General features: G+C 49.6%; 1 protein-coding gene across 1 annotated transcript; it reads right to left on the bottom strand.

The window, feature by feature from the left end:
• Positions 1-569: 569 nt before the first annotated feature.
• On the bottom strand, positions 570-20,324 carry GPNMB (glycoprotein nmb). The gene is made up of 11 exons (XM_036453715.2): positions 20,138-20,324; positions 15,449-15,601; positions 14,576-14,719; positions 12,862-13,056; positions 10,343-10,501; positions 9,490-9,801; positions 6,550-6,648; positions 5,726-5,828; positions 3,591-3,805; positions 2,178-2,268; positions 570-1,490 (listed from the first exon to the last, which is right to left on the bottom strand). Exons 1-11 carry the CDS (start codon positions 20,205-20,207, stop codon positions 1,331-1,333), a joined length of 1,701 nt encoding a protein of 566 aa, XP_036309608.1. The 5' UTR covers positions 20,208-20,324; the 3' UTR covers positions 570-1,330.
• Positions 20,325-20,552: the final 228 nt, after the last annotated feature.

Genomic DNA, 20,552 nt, shown 5'->3' with positions numbered 1-20,552 from the left:
TAAATTTATTGACATTTCAAACACTGTGAAATTTTAAGTATATATTTAAAAGTATAAAATGCTTGTGAAAATTAAATAACTTTCTATGTGTCAAAACTATAAATGAACTCAAAAGGCGAACAACAAATTAAAAAATAATTACAATTCCAGGATCTTGTCTCTTTTCATACTTTATTTTACAGGGAAGAGAGGCAAAAAATTGTCATGTCTGACATATGGTAAATGGTTTTAGTTACAAATGGAAGTTAAACCCTTACTGATCAAATTTCTATAACTTTTTTTTTTTTAACCCTCACCCGAGGATATGTTAACATTGATTTTTAGAGAGAGAGGAAGGTAAAGAGAGAGAGAGAAAAAAACACTGATATGAGAGAGAAACATTGATCAGATGCCTCCTGTACTTGTCCCAACTGGGGATCGAACTCGAAACGTGGGTATGTACCTTGGAGTATCGTTCCACATGCAAAAAGGTGACAGGCATTCAGACCTGTCACCTTTTTGCATGTGGAACGATACTCCCACTACTGAGCCACCTGGTAATTTAAATAAAGTAGTAGGACAACCAGGGGTCTCCTTTGGAAAATCACAATATGCAATTTCAAGTAAATGTGCTGGAGTGCATAGAAACTCACACACACACACAAGCCCGTCAGCACCGAGGGCCGGCCCGTCTGAGCAGCAACACGCCTGACACACAGGGAGCATGACGTGTCTGTGGGATACGCGAATGGATGCCATTTCTTTACACAGCGGGGCAGGGCAGGCTGGCACAAAAACATGCACACCCACTGATCAGATTTATTGTTATTTTAGCATAAAAAGCACCTGCATCATCGCAGGGGCGTGGCCTGTTGTCCTGTTGGGGGCTCGTGCATGCTCCTTGCAATAGGCTCCGGTACCTGGGAGCATGGTCTGGGGGACAGGAGGACAGTGCATTGACTGTACGCACGTGTGTGTACATGGGAAGCTAGAAAATGTCCAGCCTCACCTTCCAGGTGACCTGGTCCCTCTGATGAAGAGTACCTTCTCCCCCTACAGGGTATGTCTATCCTACTAATCCTGTGAAGACAGTAAAAGTGAAACATAAATCATAATGAAAGAAAGCACGGCTGACCGACTCCATCGGTTCTATAGCGTGGCCGAGGCTGCGCGCCATATAATTCCTCTCCACTTCTCTAAAATGCCATTTAATCTATAGAAAAACAGTGCACCTCCCTAACCCCAGTACATATTTTACAGCAGTGTCTCAGGAGAAAGTCGACAGTCCTCTTCGCTAGCACAGCTCACCGGGAAGAGCACAGGCACCGAAGAGCGAGCTGCTGGGGAGACATCAGGCGGAAGCTTTAAGGAGTCCCGGCTGGTTCTTGAGCAGGGGGTCTTTCTCCCGGCTGCCGGGGAGGAACTTGACCTTGGCGTGCTCCAGGAAGACAGTCAGGCCTTTGCCTCGGACCCCAGCGCTGTTGTCTATCGGTTTGTATTCCTTGCGTTTTCTGAAAAGCAACGTGTTAGGAAGATTTTTAAAACATCCCCAGCTGGGAGATATTCCTTTCCCCAAGCTTTTACCCGCCCGAGTACAAAAACGTTCACCCCATTTCACCTAATCTGTGGCTTTAAAATATATATTATTGATTTTTTACAGAAAGGAAGGGAGAGAGAGTTAGGAACATCAATGAGAGAGAAACATCAATCAGCTGCCTCCTGCACACCCCCCCCCCCCCACACACACACACTGGGGATGTGCCCACAACCAAGATACATGCCCTTGACCAGAATCGAACCTGGGACCCTTCAGTCCGTAGGCCGATGCTCTATCCACTGAGCCACACCGGTCAGGGCTAATCTATGGCTTTTAAGATTTTTTCTCTTCTTCATCCGAGACATGTGCCTGTTTACAGTAAGCTGAGCTTGCATGTTAAATATTGAGCTGACACAATTTTGTTAAGTTCCTGACATCTGGTAGCGTTGTTTGAATTAAAACAAAACAAAACACAACAACACAGAAAACCACAGCAAAATCAACAGGCTGGTTTGGTATCCATCGTTCAATGGGGAGATTTTCCTCCCACACACAGAATGGTTAAAGCCAGCCAGGGCGAACGGCCCATGTGGGCAGCACATGGCTGCTTGTTTTCAACAGCGCCCCGCAGGGATTTAAGGCGCTGGAACCGGCCGCTTACCTGTGCACCACGAGGGCGATGACGGCGACCAATGCGGCCACGCAGCCGGCGGCCAGGGCACCGCCTGCCATCCTCGCCGGGGAGCCCGGGCCTGGCGCGGGGGAGACCCGGTGAGTGACCGCTCCGCCGCGGACGCCGCTCGCAGGGCGACCACATGCAGGACCGAGCGCGCAGGAGGGACAGGGCCCTTTTCCCTGACGTGGCACCCGCCCTTCGGGTCAGCTTATCCCCGTTTGTTTGGAGAATGAGCCGGCCCGTCCGGAACGCGGTGCTGAGGGCTCAGGGGAGAGGGCTCCGTGCTCCTGCCCACGGCCTGGCCTCCTCGCCCCCTGCTTCCTCCCCGCTGTGCTGACCGCCGGGCGCTGCCCACCCTCCCACCCTCCCACCTCCTCGCCCTCTGAACGCCGGGCGCTGCCCACCCTCCCACACTCTCACACCTCCTCACCCTCTGCTGGGACTGCCCTTCCCCAGCTTATCTCAGTGCCCACCCCTGTGGGGCGCCTTCCAAACATTCATGGGGCGGCGGTCCCCCTTCCGTGGCCACTGCTCGCCCCCCCCCCCCTTCCTCTGCCTCAGCCACGTTGTGTTGCAATTGCTTCCTGTCACCTATGTCTCTCCTGTTAAGTGGTGACAACCAGGAAGCAAGGGTTTTATGTCTTCCCTTTACTCCAGGAACCCAGCAGATCCGGTCTCGGCCGCCAAAGCATCACCGGGGCTGATCTTTCTTTCCTCCTTCTCCTCCGCCACCACCATCGCAGTCCCAGCACCAGCCCTCTCCCCGGAGGAGATCTCTGACCTCCCCTGGCCCTGCCGCACTCATAGCCAGCAGGGCCTCCTGAGAGCATGCAGCAGGGCCTCCCGAGAGCATGCAGCAGGGCCTCCCGAGAGCATGCAGCAGGGCCTCCTGAGAGCATGCAGCAGGGCCTCCTGAGAGCATGCAGCAGGGCCTCCTGAGAGCATGCAGCAGGGCCTCCCGAGAGCATGCAGCAGGGCCTCCCGAGAGCATGCAGCAGGGCCTCCTGAGAGCATGCAGCAGGGCCTCCTGAGAGCATGCAGCAGGGCCTCCCGAGAGCATGCAGCAGGGCCTCCTGAGAGCATGCAGCAGGGCCTCCTGAGAGCATGCAGCAGGGCCTTCTGAGAGCATGCAGCAGGGCCTCCTGAGAGCATGCAGCAGGGCCTCCTGAGAGCATGCAGCAGGGCCTCCTGAGAGCATGCAGCAGGGCCTCCTGAGAGCATGCAGCAGGGCCTCCTGAGAGCATGCAGCAGGACCATACTTCCCACCCGCCAGTGGCTCCCCTTCCGCACAGAACAAAACCCTAACCCTAACCCTAACCCTAACCCTAACCCTAACCCTAACCCTAACCCTGCAGGGACCACAGTGGGCTGCTCCCACAACCAACACACAACACTCACGCCTGCCCCGGACGGAGACGAGGGTGCTGGCGAGGGCCAGGCTGGCGTCGTCGCCCAGAGTGAGGTTCACGCAGAAGGTCCCGGGGCTGCGGAAGGCCCGCCGGACGGTCAGCAAGCAGGCGGCGCCCGCGGCCGCCTCCGCGGGGCTGCAGACCGTGTTCTGGGCGAGCTGGCAGGAGGGGTCAGACACCACCGTGCAGACCTCGGTGGGCATGCTGAGGGCGTGCACAGCGCCGGGAGAGGGAGGGAGAGAGAGAGGGACCAAGCAGCTTTAAAGGAAAAATCATTTCTACAAAATTGAAATCCACCTTATTTCCCCTCAAATACCTGACGTTTGAGCCACTGTTTCCTGCCTACTGTCTGGAAGGTGAGGCCGGGGGATGGGACAGGAAGAAGCTATGTGCCACCAAGGCAGGCCAGGGGCTGCTGGACGCTGTGTGAAGCCCAAGCCATGGCCTCCACCTTCTACCCTCCAGGATGCAGACGGCGGTAGGTCTTAGGCAAATGCATCCTAGAAGCCAGAGCCGGCCTGCCCAGGTTCCTGCAGAGGACAACACAGCAGCGGCGGCGGCGGCAGCTGCGTATGACGTTTACTGTGTGAGGCCTGCATTTTGGATGTGGGACATGGTCTGCCTATTCCTCTCAATGACTTTAGGAGGAAAGTGACATTATCCCAGCGTAGCAAGGGACGAAGCACTCAGGACAGAAGACATTGGCCCAAGATCACACAGCAGTCAGAGGCGGAGCTGGGACTTGAACCAGAGATGTTTGATAGCTGTCCTTGTGACCACTGGGCCACCCGGCCAGGCAGGATTGTTTAGCCACTGTTTCACTTCTGGAGGGAGAAACAGGGCTCTGATGCTGGGTGCCATGGGAGCGTGGGGGGCGATGGAGGCATGCCCCGGCCTCTGCCACAGCCTCACTCTTCAGTCGGCTTTTTCTCTAGTTCCTGTCAGTCCTCTGTCCCCAAGCTGTCCCATACTCTTGTTCATTCATACATTTACATACACATACATTTTTAAAAAATATATTTCTTCTATTGACTTCAGAGAGGAAGGGAGAAGGAGAGAGAGATAGAAACATCAATGATGAGAGAGAATCATTGAGAGACTGCCTCCTGCATACCCCCCACTGGGGATCAATCCACAACCCAGGCGTGTGCCCTTGGCCGGAATCGAACCCGGGACCCTTCAGTCTGCAGGCTGATGCTCTATTCACTGAGCCAAGTCGACTAGGGCCATACACATACATTTTAATCACTGGATTTATGTGTATGTGAATCAGTTAATTCATGAACAATTAATTGATGTAGTACATATATTCACTGATATCTACTTAGTCTATTATATTTAGTTATAATCAAACCGTAGGAAGCCAAATTATAAAATGCACTAGAGGAGCTTTGTAAATTATAAGGAGAGGCAGGATTGTCAGGCATTGCTGTTAATTAATACTGGGACCCAGCTACTCCTCCTCGGCCTTTTGCCACTCTGGAGGAGCCTCGGGGAGCCTAGAGAGGGCCTCTGCCCTGGCCAGTGTGGCTCAGTTGGTTGAGCATCATCCTGTGCACCAAAAGGTCGCCGGTTTGATTCCAGGTCGGGGCACAGGCCTGGGCTGCAGGCTTGATCTCCAGTAGGGGGCGTGCAGGAGCCAACCTATCCATCATTCTCTCTCATATCACTGTTTTTCTTTCTCCCCCTCTCCCTCCTCCCTCTCTAAAATCAACAGAAACATTAGGGGGGATGGGGGGAAAGAGTGGGTTTCTGAGCCAGAGCTTGGCCTGTGGACTGTGCTGACAGGGACCCCCTGTCTGGTGGGTTAGGTTCTGTAATCGCCATGGCCCTATCTGTAAAATGAGGGCACTCAGGATTGTGTGAAAACAGAGGGACCAGGGTACGAACACAGTAACCGTCCGATCAATAATGATCATTCAGCTTCACCAGCAGTTACAGGTGTGAGCACTGCTCTCCTTCAGCAAACAAATGCATCCTTGAGAAGGCCTCGAGGGGTCCTGCCTCGTCCTGGCTTCCTGACGAACTAGGACTAGGAGCCCACTTGTTCGGGGAGATGGGTCAGGCCTCTGCTCAGGCCTGGCGTCCCCACTTGGCCGCCCTCTGGGGAGGCGAGGTACTCACGTCCCCTCGCAGGCCACCAGGAAGTCCACCAGGGGGTCCTCGGGCGGCGGCAGGGGCGGCAGAACTTCTGTCACGTCCACGATGCTCGCCTCTAGGATGCCCTCTGACAGAACGACCCCCCATGGGAAAACACATCAACATACAAGGGAAACCAACCCAAATCAGACCACCCCACGCCACACACTCCCGGACCCGGGACCCCACCCACCGCCTCGCATACGTGCCCCTGCAGCACTTTCAAAGTCAAACTGAACGGTCCTCAGCCCACCCTCGCTCGTCATGTCTGACCCCGTGTCCGTGTTCGAAGGCAGTGCCCGCTCTGGGCGGGGGCTCCAGGAACAGGTGCCCCTGGGGGACGCAGCCCCAGGTGCACTCCCCCAGGCCCAGGGGGCCCGGCCTGGCTCAGACCCACTGCCTTCTCTGTTGGGTGCTTGTGGGCTGTGCCTGGAGTGCACACATGCGTGTGGTGGCCCTGTTCACTCACACTTCTTACATACAAGAAGCGTGGCTTTGAGAAACCGGCGAGGGGAGAAGGCGGGAGTTGTGGGAACTGGTCACGGGCCTTCTCGTGAGGCTCATTCATTCAGGTTCCCGGGGGGCACAGGCCGGAGAGCCAGGGCCCGCAGGCTCCTCGGGATGCGGGCCTCACGGAAGCTCCTGTCCCCTGGTTCCTGGCGGGAAGGCTGGGGAGGCAGGAGGCCATCTAGACACCAGCAGAGTCTTTGCCTGGGAGGGAGTGGGTGGCCCTGCTCCCCGCCCGCACCCACCAGACTCAACGAAGTGAGCGGGTGGCCTGAGGTACATCCCTCCCCTGCAGGTCTTACCGACGATTGTGAGGACAGCTCTGAAGTGGCCGTATCGGTCAATCCGGCAGTCTTCGTCCAGACCCTCCCTCAGCTCCAGCAGGCCGTCCCCCGTGGGGGCTGCGGAGTTTGAACAACAGAGTTTAGGTTCGTTGCTGAGGATATAAAAGATGTACGTGATAGAACCCAAAATCTAACCACCTGTCTGCCTGCTCTTTATTTTTATTTATTATTTTTTAAAAATTTCTTTATTAAGGTATCACATATTTGTCCTCAACCCCCCATTCCAATCCCCCACTCCTCCCTTTAGAAAAACATCAAGAACTTTTAAATTGCTATCGAAATGCGAACTACACATATATCGATGCATATAGATGTGAGAGCCGTAAGGCACTGTCAAATTATGCAAGTAAATACCATCTCATATTTTGCTTAAACATCGGCAGCAAATGAAAGGTAGAAGCCATTTAAAATATGTAATACAACAGTCATGATGAAATATGGTACACTACAGCATATATAAGATATATAATTTTCAATAGTAAGGAAGGTGCATCATAGATTAAGAAACAAGCAACATGGAAGGAGGCAATTTCCCCCTCGTTTGGCTGTCTCACAGCTGCTAAACTTACACTGTAAGAGCCCTCAGTCATTGGTGAGCAGAGATGTGGGGAATAGGAAAAGGCACAAGATGCTTTTGAAAAAATAACCCTTTGAGTAGGATTAAAACAACGAATGTAATGCCCTGTACACCTGGAACTAATATAATGTGATACATCAATTTTACCCCAGTAAAAAGATAATTAGTTATAACTTCAAAAGCTCTAATTAAGGTGTTGGTATTCCTTTAACAAGATAAAAAGACTGGGAAGAAAGTATGATAGTGAAAATGTAGCATTACTGTCTCTAAAATTTAAGAAGGCGTGAAATGGACCCCATTTTGCGGGAAGGGGCCCCTGTTTACCACGGGACACGTGGCCTGGAGCCCCTGGGAAAGCTCGCCGGGCCTCCTCGGGGCCGAGCATGAAGCTCCTTCGCTCTGAGGGGCCTTCTCAGGGCATCTCTGGAAGCAAGGTTCCATGGCACACACTTTGGGAAGTGCCACTTGGGAAAGCTTGCAAGGCTCCGATGCCATGTTGGGTTCAAATGCAGCGGGTTATCAGCAGGACTGCCTGCGGCAGACTCTTGGGGATGTCCCCCGAGTCTCGCAGTGGTCCTTCGGGAGTTACAGGATAATCACTCAGTCCTGAGACTTAACCGCTGTGTTCTGTAGCAGTAGATTTGTGTGTACAGGGTATTAAAGATGGCTGGCTGTTTCCAGGAACCAGAGAACTTCTAGAGTTCTTGACAGGCAGAAGGTAGCTGTCAGTTAGAGCAGTGGATGGCAAACTCATCAGACGAGCTGCATGTGGCTTGCGAGCTGTGGTTTGCCGACCACTGAGTTAGAGCATGGAATCATGACTCTGCTATATTTCAAAATAAAACTTTAAAAAATGACCAAGTAGCCGAAAACCGGTTTGGCTCAGCGGTAGAGCGTCGGTCTCCGGACTGAAAGGTCCCAGGTTCGATTCCGGTCAAGGGCATGCACCTTGGTTGCGGGCACATCCCCGGTAGGGGTTGTGCAAGAGGCAGCTGGTTGATGTTTCTCTCTCATCGACGTTTCTAGCTCTCTATCCTTCTTCCTTCCTCTCTGTGGAAAATCAATAAAATATATTAAAAAAATGACCAAGTAATAAAAGTTGCTTTATCATTGGTAGAATGCTTATAAAAATGCATGTGTTGCTTTGCAGACATACCTAAAGTTAAGTTTATATCTCTGTGTCTATATTTATAAAGTCAAGGTATGATTAAAGGGCTACTGGAGAAAAACGAACACTTTAACAGACAGATGGGCCCTGGCCAGATAGCTCGGTTGGTTAGAGCATCATGCCGATTTGTCAAGGTTGTGGGCTCCTTCCTTGGTCAGGGCACATGCAAGATTCAACCAATGAATGCATAAATAAGTGGAACAACAAATGGGTGTTTCTTCACCTCTCTCTCTCACCCTCTTCCTCGCTTTTCTCTAATAAAAATTAATAAAATATATTTTAAAGAATAAAATTAGTAATAAATTATAGTGTCTTGATTTACATATGTTTGGTTTAATAATATCTAATTTTATTGATAACACTATTATGATAGTTTATTACTTATAACAAACAGGTTTTTGGTAAAAAACAATGACAAGTTTAGACATCATGATGGCATGGTTCCTCTGGGCTTGGTGATGGCGCCCTCTTGTGTCCAATGAGAGGATGCCAGCCTATTACAACGCCCTGGATCCTGGGGTGCTAAGATATGTAATGGCTGTGTGGGGAAGGGAAGCTAAGGCTTCCCAAAGAAGACGCTTAAGAACTTCTTGAATGTCCTCATATGCTATTAGTAGAGGGTGGGATTTAATCCACTAAGCTTTATATCCAGAATAATTTTAATGTCTGTAGTCTTTCCAGCTTGCTGACCAAGAAATATCCTCAAGGTACATTCCATTTAGAAAGTGCTTTTAGGTGTGGCTGTGTCTTCATGGGACAGTGAGTGGATGTGGGCAGCGAGGGAGGAGGATGGAAGCGGAGAGAAAAGTGGGCGGGAGGAAGGGAAGCAGGATGGCCGGAAGGTTTTGGTACAAGACGCCAGCGTGTCTTCTCATAGCAACAAACGTGAGCTTGAGGGGGGAAGCACCTGCTCACGTGACAGAGGCCAGTGAACACCAGGTCAAAGAGAGGTTTACAAGTCACTAACGTTTACCTGCAAAGTCTTCACACATATTCTAATAGCTTAAAATAGGGATAAAGTGGCCGTAAGAACCAACAGATGTTTGCAGTCTGGACACAACCCTTTGACCTGGGGCTGTGACACTAACTTCCATGCCATTTCCTTTTAGCAGTTAGGGACCCCTGCCCCCAAAGAGCACTGGAGAACACTTACGCAGAGAAGGGGTGGGTTTTGGAGGTCTGGGGGTTGGTGACGGGCAAGGTCCAGGCACTGCCGCCTGCACAGTGAGGTTCACGCTGAAAGTCCCGTTGAACACGTACGTGTGGTTCAAAGTGCGATGGTTGGAAATGTACAGACCAGTATTATCCCCGAAGTTCCACCGGTAGCTAATGATAGACCCACTCAGGAAGTGGCTGGGGTCATGGATCAGGACATTGAACAGAATGGGAATGTCCCTGAGGAAGGTTTCGTCAGAGGCATTTCGATCATTCTTCTGGGACATATTCACAAACACAAGAATCTGATCTGAAAGACATAGATGTTTAGGAAGAATGCATGATTGCTTGGTTTTAAGTGGATGAATTCAATAACACTTTGCCAAACATTTAAATTAAGGATAATTCAACATCGTTTTTCTTTTTCCTGGGTAAGTTTTTCTAGAGTTTCCCCATGCTAATCTGGAAAACAGAGGGAGTACATCCTTGAATATAAGTTTGAGGAGGAGCCCTAATCAGTTTGGCTCAGTCGTTAGAGTGTCGGTCTGTGGACTGAAAGGTCCCAGTTTCGATTCCCGTCAAGGGCATATATCTTGGTTGCGGGCACATCCCCAGTGGGGGGTGTGCAGGAGGCAGCTGGTCGATGTTTCTCTCTCATCGATGTTTCTAACTCTATCCCTCTCTCTTCCTCTCTGTGGAAAATCAATAAAATATATTTAAAAAAAAAATAAGTTTGAAGAGGAGTCCAGATGAACGGTGACCCAAACCGGAACGCTCAGCCTCACTCCTTGACCCAGGAACATCATCGGAACGAAGGGCCCTGCTCAGTTACTGAGCTTTCACACGCTCACCTGTCACCAGGTACACATCTTTCGCTTCTGCAACGGGAGCGTATGCCCTTCCGTCTCTTCTGTAGACAGCTACCTCCATGACTTGCGGGCCAAGCGTCACGTTGGTTGTGTTGATAGAAATACTGGCTGAGGACCGTCCCAATTTCTGGTAATACTGACCTGTGAGAGGTGGGAATGGTTAGGTGTTGGTTACTGTTACAGGACCATGAGAGGAAGCTGTTTCTTAACAACGAGCCACGGTCATTTGAGATTGCTCGCTCTGGGGAGGGAACACCAGGAAGTGTTGTGACATGAAACCTTATAAAGCAAACCTACAGTTAAATAGACGTAACTGCATGGGTAAAACGAACAGAGCTGTTTGGTGGGATAATGCCATCGCTAGTTCATAAATAAACACTTATTATAAATAAGTGCCTTGGCACTTGAAATAGATGTGACTTGGCACTTGAAATAGATGTATTTCCCATAGAAAATACATTAAAAAAAATATATTTCTTTATTGATTTCAGAGAGGAAGGGAGAAGGAGAGAGAAATAGAAACATCAGTGATGAGAGAGAATCATTGATAGGCTGCCTCCTGCACACCTCCTACTGGGGATCAAGCTCGCAACCTAGGCATGTGTGCCCTTGGCCGGAATCGAACCTGGGACCCTCCAATCCGCAGGCTGATGCTCTATCCACTGAGCCAAGACGACCAGGGCGAAAATACATTTAATGTAATGGTGAAGTGACCAATGGCATTTTAAAAAATTTATCCAAGAATCAACCTTATTTTTGTAATAATATCACTATTCTGGCTATGTAATTAAGAAGCTTTTTTTTTTTTTTTTTTTTTTTTTTTTTTTTTAAGGGGACTAGAGTCCTCCACTCTCTAACAGTGTTTGCGTACAGATAGGCAGTAAGTGATGGATGGTGTGGTGGGTATAAAAGGAATGGCGCGGTTCTCTAAAAGCATTCTAGGACACCAGTGAGCCATTCTTTTTCTTTTTGTACAAACTAAAATCTGGCTGCCTCTGTCAGCAGCGGAAGTGACTCCTCTCCTTCAGGGCCCGAGGACGTTTCTCATCCTTTTGGGTCACGTGGCAGAGAAGTGACAGGCATTGTAAGATGGATGCTTGTGAGATGTTGGAAGACCATGTTTATCGCCTGTTCAAAGGTGCTAGGAAAATACACCAGACTGCTCAGGGATGTGTCATTTGGACATTCAGAGACAGTTCTGATGGAGTCTCTGAGGGGGTTCGTTGTATGCGAGGAAAACGTTAGTTCCGGCACCGAGAGAGGCTCAGGGGCAATGCTTAGTGGGGAAAATATCAGTTCACTCTGAGACCTCAGCAGAGGATGGGATTTCAAAGCAGTCTTGTTAGAAAAACAAAAATTCCTGGCTAAAAGCTGATCGCAAACAAAGACATCTTAACTAGTTAAGGTAATGGATGTTAACTAGGCTACACAGACTCCTAGTGTCAGTAAGCGTAAGCGACTCTGTGAAAACTCCATGTCAGGTCAAAGAAATCATGACACGGGTGAGGGGCCAGACCAAGGGCCAGACATGCACTGAAAAAGTCAGCTGTAAATCAACTGATTTAAACAGATGGCATAATATTTGACATGTATTTTGTTCTTTGTTCAATCAGAGTGCATTATTAATATTTTGTTTTGATTTGCAAGTAGTTCGTTGGAGAAAGAGAAGCTTTCTCTAATTTACAAAATGAAAGACAAAGCATTTAGGAATTTGGAGGCTGTACTATTGGGAGCAATTTTCAAACTTGCAGAGCCAGGTGGTACCTGGTGACAATCTTAACCAAGGACTTAGCAGCTTTGCTAGAAATAACTAAAACCTGCTCTTCCCAAATGTAGTCACTTCGCCAGCAATAGACAAAGTGGGTACCATTTGTGGGAAAAAAGGAAACGAGGTTGGCTATGCCCAAGAAGAGCAGAGGTTAGATTATGTTATTTCTACACAATGGAATGTTATATATAGTCATTTAAAAAATGTATATAAAGAATTTTAATGATACAATCAAATACTTGTGACATCAAGAAAAAAAATCTGTGTACTTTATAGTCCAAATCAAGAAATACTAGTAAAGAAAACACCACTGTGTTAACAGTGATAACCTCTGGTGTTAATTATGGGTGGCTGATTTTTCATTTGTACATTTCTGCATCTTCCCAATTTCCTAAAAAGAACATGTTTCTTTCATTCTTAAAAACTCATTTGACAATATAAAAAGTTAAAGAATAAATCAACAAATGACCATCTTGTGCCATGTGCCATTCCAATAAATAAATAAGTTTTTTTATTTTTTTTTATTTTTTAACAAAGAAAGCTGAATCGGGGCTGTATCCCCCTTCTCTCCTTCTAATTCTTTGGTGTCCTGGGAGCTAAGGAACGTTAACAGATGAACTATGGTTAAACTCTCCGTGCTATTCGTTCTTGGTTATAGAATAAGAAAGGAGAAAGAAATGTAGATGTTAAGCAAAGATAAAGGCGAAGCTAAAGGGGTTTGTAAAAGTCCGACCGAGCGTGTGGAACACGTAGACGAAGCCGCACTTGCTCCCCCCGTGGTGGTGGCGGTGGCGGCGGCGGTGGTGGTGCGGGAACGGCCTGCCGTCCGGGAACTCGCCGTAGCTGTGGCTGCTGCCATTGCCCCCGTCGGCGTCCTCGGCCCACGCGGTCCAGTTGTAAACGTACGGGTCAGCGGAGGGGCCTGCTCCTGAGCAGAGAAAGAAAAACCGGGATTGTCGTCCGGATCAGGCTGCTCCATGCTCACCATTGAATCAGACACTTTTCATATGTATTTTTTTTCAAAGCTGGTTTCAATAGAGTTGAACAACGACAGCCCTAATATTCAGAATTCACCCAACGGTGCATGTATGACCTGTGCGTTTTCCTGGATGTGTCAGGTATGTTCAATTCCATACGTTTTATGTATTGATAGAACAAACACTCAGGAACGTTCCATCTAGCGCACGCAGGTCACACTCGCGGCCCCGGAGCCATGTGCCTCGTTTGGCCCGCGTTCGCCTGTGAGTTTGACCTGCTGGATCTACAATAGAAACCTCGCTTCACATGCTTCCTCTTCACCCCGAGTGTCCAAGTCACAACTGCATTCAAACCAAACCGAGGGCAGTTTTGTCTTCTTAAAGGCACTCTATCTGTAGCCTTTCTCCCCGACTTCGTGGACACCCTGACTGCCCACTCCTAGAGACTTCAGCACACAGTTCCTTAGAACGAGGGTGTCCTCTGACACAGGCACAATGCCATTGCCACCCACCACAGCAATCAGGCTCACACGCTGCATTTGGCTATTTTGTTTCAGAAAGAAAGGAAGAAAGGAAAGAAGGAAGGAAGGGAGGGAGGGAGGAGAAAAATGAGGAAGGAAAAGAGGAAAAGAGAAAGAAGGAGAGAGAGGGAGGGAGAAAGAGAGAGAAAGAGAGAGAGAGAGAGAGAGAGAGAGAGAGAGAGAGAGAGAGAATTTTAAGTACAGCACTTTTAAACTATCAAACCGGTTCTATATAGAATCTAGTGTTTTTCTCATAGGAATATGATAAATCAATAAACTGTTGACAGTTTAATTGAAGTTCTAAATAATAAAATTAGATCACTAGGTGCATTTAATAGCCTTGTCCCTGATCGAAGAATCTTAGTAATTAGCTCAGCATTTTTAAGAATGTGCAGTTCCAACAAGACCGTTTCCCTTAATGTATTTGTGTGTATTTTCACTCTTTAACAAAGAACTTATCCGCTTTGACTAAGACCAAAACAAATCCAAAATACAGATACCTTGTCATTTGTGCTAGTCACACAGCACTTGCTGAAGAAATACCTGTGAGCAGAATTACTCTAAGCAGCAAACATCTGTCAAATTGGCTATTCCTCGAGTAGCCAAAAGAATTCCGTCATAAAACCAAAACTTGAGAACCAACAAGGTATTCTCTGTCCAATCACCTGGACACTAAGAACAAACTGAGCTTGCCAAGGCAGCTCTGAAGGAGGGCTCCAGGTAGCAGAGAGCCATCCGTTTGCCGAAGGGTCGTTGGCTAATGTTGGTGAAGGGACTGAGTGGAATCACACTCTCACCCTCCCCTTCACCAGCTTGAGCGGGTGACATGGGATGACAGCAGCAACTTGCATTCATGGGAGAAGTGCCCACGAGGATCAAGGTTTCTCAGATGGGTCTCCGGTAGCTCAGAGAACTAGCGTGTTCCTGGGACGTGAATAACATTCCTTACCGTCTGTGCAGTTCTTCTCATAGACGATGTTGCCATCGGCATCTTCCTTTTGGCATCTGGGGAACACCAGGTTCACCACAAACGTTATATTTGAGCCCACCAGGGCTGGGGAATCACTGGTCAGAACTGCCTTCACCTGGCCTCCTAGGGCAAAGAAAGATGGAGCTCCATGATCAGGCATCCCTTTCCTGTCACTGATGAATGACATCAAGTCAAATCTAATTCCGAGGACCAGCTAGAGGATCCTTACGCCTCTTTACAATACATTAATTTATTTTCCGGATTCCTAATTTTGTTTACAGAATACAACATTCTAGAAGATAAATAATAAATAGTAAGAAGTTGTTATTTATTAGACCAGTTAAAGAATTCTCTAAACACAGAAAGAACATTCACTTAAAATAAGTTTTAAAATCTGCTTACTTGGATGGAAAAACCAAGTATTAAAAGTTTGTATTTTTTTTTTTTAACTCAAAACCAATGACTGAAGAAGCCATTCATTCATGTGGATAGAAAGGTACTCACTTCCTGACAAGCCACAGTGTTGAGATGGTCAGAAACTACTCTGGAGCCTCAGATCTCCTGGACAGGACCGTTCACACATTCGTTAAATGGGTTTGAGATCAAACCCTGCTCACTCTCCAAAGTCTTTCAAAAACCATAAACTTATAACTTCTAAGGAGATCAAACTATTGTATTTAGGTGCGTGACGTAGAAAGCGATATGTTAAGATAAAGGAGAGAATGCCAAATCCAGATGCCGAGAGCACTGTCATTCACAGAAGAAACACAAGCCACATGATTTCCAAGTCTATAATCTGAGACTAACTTAAATAGGAAATGACAGTTGTGTGGGTTGGGTCATTCCACTTACCTCTCCAGGATTTTTCCCACCTCGGGTCTCCTCTTTTCCACACCGGATAGAGTCTTTCATTCCAATCATTTTCATCTGAAGACCAACCATTTAATTGGTTGTGCTCCCTCATATGAGCAGAAGTTCTTTCATTGCCCAGCACATCATGAAATCCTGTATCAATATTAAAAAAACCAATGATTTAGTCAACTCTATTCCTTGTTTAGTACTTACCTAACAATGGTTCAAGTCACTTTTTATTTCATAAGGTTAGAAAGAACATACGTAATATTTTCAATATGTCAAACAAGTAAAGTTTTTTAAAAAATCAGGAGAGGGCTTCAGGCTCCAGGCTAGACAAGAATTCTTAGATGTAACACCAAAAATCCATCCCATGGAAGGAAAAAAATGATAAATGAGACCTCATTAAAATAAAAAAAATTCTGCTCAGTGAAATATCATGAGAAGAGGATGAAATAGCAAATGAAACACAGGGAGAAAATGTTAGCAAACTGCATTTCCAAGAAAGAGCTAATATCTAGATTACAGGGGTCTTCAAACTTCTCTCATTATGAGAATCACCTGGTGGAGTTGTTAAAACACAGATTCCCGGATCCCAACTATAAGAAGTGCTATCAGGAATCTGTGTTTTAACACCTCCACCAGGTGATTCTCATAATGAGAGAAGTTTGAAGACCCCTGATCTAGAATATATGAAGAATTTTCAATGCTCAGTGTTAAAACTCAATCCAATCAAAAGACCTGAACAGACATTTCACAAAACAGGTTGTGCAGTCAGAGAGACACAGATGAAAAGATGTTCAGTTTCGCCAACCAGTAGAGACATGTACATTACAAGCCCAATGAGATTCCACTGTACACCCTTCAGAATTACCAAAATGAAAAACAGGGACACATCTGATGCAGGTGACGAGGGGAAGAAACTGGATCACTAAGACACGGCTGGTGGGACTGTAGAATGGTCCAGTCACAATTCGAAAAACAGTTTGTAGTTTCTCGTAAAACTAAGCATGTAATTACCATGCAACTAAGCAATTGAACCCTTGGGCATTCACCCCAGAGAAAAGGAAACTTATGTTCACATAAAAACCTGGGCACGAATGTTCCTAGCAGCTTTATCCAAAACAGCCCACACTGAGACAACCCAGATAGCCCTCTCTGGGTGAAGGGTTAAGGTGTGGTCCATCCAGGCCGTGGAATACCACTCAGTAGTAAAAACAAACAAACAAACAAAATGACTGACACATGCAACATCGTCAGTAAAGTACATTGAGTTAAAAAAAAAAAAAAAAAAAAAAAAAAAAAAAAAAAAAGCAGCCAGCAGAAACTGGTTTGGCTCAGTGGATAGAGCGTCGGCCTGCGGACTGAAGGGTCCCAGGTTCGATTCCGGTCAAGGGACCTTGGTTGCGGGCACATCCCCAGTGGGGGGTATGCAAGAGGCAGCTGAATCGATGTTTCTCTCTCATCGATGTTTCTAATTCTTTGTCCCTCTCCTTTCCTCTCTGTAAAAAATAAGATATATTTTTTTAAAAAGAAAGAAAATGAATTGGTGGTTGCCAGCAGCTGGGGCTGGGTGCTTTGGCTGTTAAAGGGATGAGGGACCCTTGAGGTGATGGAACGGTCTGTATAGTGATATTATACACTAGTTTTATAAGATGCTACCAGTGGGAGAAACCTGGGAAAGAGTACAGGGGGATCTCTTTGTAGTATTTTTTAAAATACATTTTTATTGATTTCAGAGAGGGAGGGAGCGGGAGAGAAAGATAGAAACATCAACGATGAGAGAGAATCATTGATTGGCTGCCTCCTGCACCCCCCCCCCCCCCCCACACACACACACACTGAGGATTGAGCCTGCAACCTGGCATGTGCCCTGACAGGGAATCGAACCGGTGACTTCTTGGTTCTTGGGTTGACGCTCAACCACTGAGCCACACTCAGCTGGGCTGTAGTATTTCTTACAAATGTACATGAATCTACAATGACCGCAGAATTACAAGTTGAATGAAAAGCAGAAGGGAAAAACAACACCCAATAGTAAGCAGACTGGAAGGGGAAGCAGAGGGGTGTGCTGGCAGGGGATGGTGGGATATGAGGGGGGAGGATACATAGGAAGGTCAATGGAGTCACTCCCAGCTCAGCCCTGGCTTTCCTGTGGGCAGTTGGGCCTCCCCGCTCGCCCATCACCACCTGCGGCTGAGGCTGATCCTCAACGAGCTTGTCAGCACCTTCCTCTCCCTCCTTCCTCCCAGGGCTGTGATTGGACAGCGGTGAGGGCCCCTTAGTGTGTGAGACACTGAATCCTACCCGTCCCGTTTGCTGGGGCCAGCAGCTCTGGGTGAGGGCCAGGAGGAGCCGGGACATCAGTGTTTTGTTACGTTGCCTAATGGGCTGAGAGATCCAAGCCCGCTGGTCTGTTCTCGGAGCTAAGCCAGGGGTGTGGGTGGGGAGGAGGCTAGGACTGGGCGCAGGCCCCCGCTCAGGAGGCTGGCTGAGAAAGACGATCGCTACCTTGTAGGCCTCCCACTCCAAGCACCTGCCGTTGGCTGATCTCGCAAGAACCCCTTTTCCAGTTTGGCAGAGGAGGAAATGAAAGCTGCGTGGAGCCGAGCCGCCGTGCCCGCCCGCTGCTGGCGGGGGGCCCCGCAGCTGTGCAGCCGTGGGCGGGACGGTAGCGTGACAGCGGCTGCTTCCATTCCCAGCTGCGTGGCCCAGGGCCAGTGACCGGATCATCCCAATGCCAGCCTCCTGGGAGAGGACGGAATGGCAAAGGAAACACTGCATTTCCCAGAAAGAGCTAATCTCTAGAATATACGAAGAGTTTTCTTTTCTTTTTAAATTTATATACATTTTATTGATTTTGTACAGAGAGGAAGGGAGAGAGATAGAGTTAGAAACATGGATGAGAGAGAGCCATCGACCAGCTGCCTCTTGCACACCCCCTACTGGGGATATATGCCCGCAACCAAGATACATGCCCTTGACCAGAATCGAACCCGGGACCCTTCAGTCCCCAAGCCGACGCTCTATCCATGGAGCCAAACCGGTCTCGGCAGTATATGAAGAATTTTCAATGCTCAGTGTTAAAACTCAAACAATCCAATCAAAAGGCCTGAACAGACATCTCACAAGACAGGTCGTGCAGACAGAGAGACACACATGAGCCAATGCTCAGTCGGCTGACACAGGCCCACACTCTCCCACCCTGGCACCTGCCCAGTCCCTGGTCATAGGAGATGGCGGGGCAGGGTCTCCCCGGCCCTGACAGAACTGGACACGCCTCTGGCCGCTTCCCCCCACTTCCCCCCAAATGCCGCTCCCCGCCCAGCCCAGGCCTCCCGCCCAGCCCAGGCCTCCCGCCCCAGGACACACGCCCTGGCCTCCAGGGCTGCCAGCAGCTTCCTGCCTTCCCCTCCGGCTCCCACTCTGCGAGGACATGTCCCTGCAGACACTGCTCTCCCACAGGAGGCGGCGGGAGGGATCTGTGCCCGGGGCCCTCGGCCAAGGGTCCGAGATGCTGCCCCCTCAGGCTGAGCAGGGGAGTGGCAGGCCGGGCTGTGTCCCCACCTGTTGACGGTGAGGACAGGCTGCTCCGGACGGTGCTGGAGGTGCCGTGGGGCTGAGCTGAGGACGGAGGGGAGCAGCCAGCACACAGGCTGCCGGTGCGAATGGTGGGGACGCCGAGGCGGTCCCTGCTCAGCGCCTCCCTCCCTGGGCCTGGGAAGTCAGGGGCAGAACGGGGACCCCTGGCTTTTCAGCCCATGAGTGCCTTTTGGAGGCAGGTGGGTGGCCCTCGGGGTGACACACATGTTACTCCTGCGCCACGCCGACTGCTGGAGCGCGGGGCCCATCGCCACCCCCTGGGGCTGGATAGGGGGCTGCATCTGCCCTCGGTGGCTCAGACTCCGGCTTTGCATTCCACTCACAGGAGGAGCTTTTTATGTTGCCGTTTCTTAAATCCTCACCTGAGGGTGTTTTCCCACTGGTTTTTAGAGAGAGTGGGAGAGAGAGGGAAAGATGGAGAGAAACATCGATGTCCATCGGTTGCCTCCTGCAGCCTCTGACCTGGGCTTGCAACCGAGGTATGTGCCCTCGACTGCAATCGAACCCGAGATCCTTGGGTCCACAGGCCGACAATATCCACTGAGCCACGCCGGCTAGGGCGGAGCTTTTTAAACAAGAATGCTCGGACCCACGTCCAAAGATTCTTGTTTCAGAGACCTGGGCCCCGGCATTGTGAACAAGCTGCCAACCCTTCAGCTCTCCTCGCAGTGACCTCGCCATAGCGGCTCCTCCGGGAGAAATCCCAGCGGGTGGCTTCTGGGCTGGGACTGTTAGAGAGCTCGTCTCCAGATTCAGGGCCCCTCTGACCTGAGCCCTCTGCCTCCCCCCCTCCCGGGCCGACACCAAAGTTCCGTGGGGAGCGTAGCTCTGTTCTCAGGCCAGCCACTGTTCCCGCGCACCCCGCCCTCCCTGTCTGGGGAAAATAACAAAAAGCTCCAGAGACAGGCTGCACGGCTATTAGCTTCTATGAGCCTGGAGCTAAGGATGGAGCTGGAGGCATTTGCTGCGGTTCCCACATTCCCAGCGGTTCCGGAGCCCAGCGCTGGCGCAGACGGCACTGCCCCAGACAGCCCGGCCCGCAGCCCCCGCCAAAGATCGGTGAACACAGACACGGGGATCGCTCACGTTTGGCGGCGGCCAGGGGCCCCCCTGCGGCCAGCAGCAGACACCCCAGGAAGCAGTAGGCACGCTCCATGCTGCCGGTGGTGCTCTCCGCCCCAGCGATCACTGCTCAGCTCCCAGCTCCCCAGGCTCCATCTGGAACAGCCGCCTCTTCTGGTCTCTCCCTCGCCCGCTCCTTCTTTTAATTAAATACGGGCCTCGGGGCGGATCATGTGATGGGATTAAGCAGCCTTGCCCGACGTGGCCTCTTGGGTCCAACCTCTTACAATTCATGTGCTTCTGACTCACTGGCTCCCAGCGTGTTTGTGCACTTTCGAGAGGCACTCTCAGGGCTGCAATGCCCCAGTTCCAAAGGAACTCCTGGTGACTTCCTCCCCTCGGGACCCGGCTTCAAGGCCCTTCGCCAAGTAAAATCTCC

Source organism: Pipistrellus kuhlii, unplaced genomic scaffold, assembly GCF_014108245.1.
Source record: "Pipistrellus kuhlii isolate mPipKuh1 unplaced genomic scaffold, mPipKuh1.p scaffold_m20_p_26, whole genome shotgun sequence".
Classification (NCBI taxonomy): domain Eukaryota; kingdom Metazoa; phylum Chordata; class Mammalia; order Chiroptera; family Vespertilionidae; genus Pipistrellus; species Pipistrellus kuhlii.
Note: the sequence above shows the minus strand (reverse complement) of the source record. Positions and strands in the feature narration are given on the sequence as shown.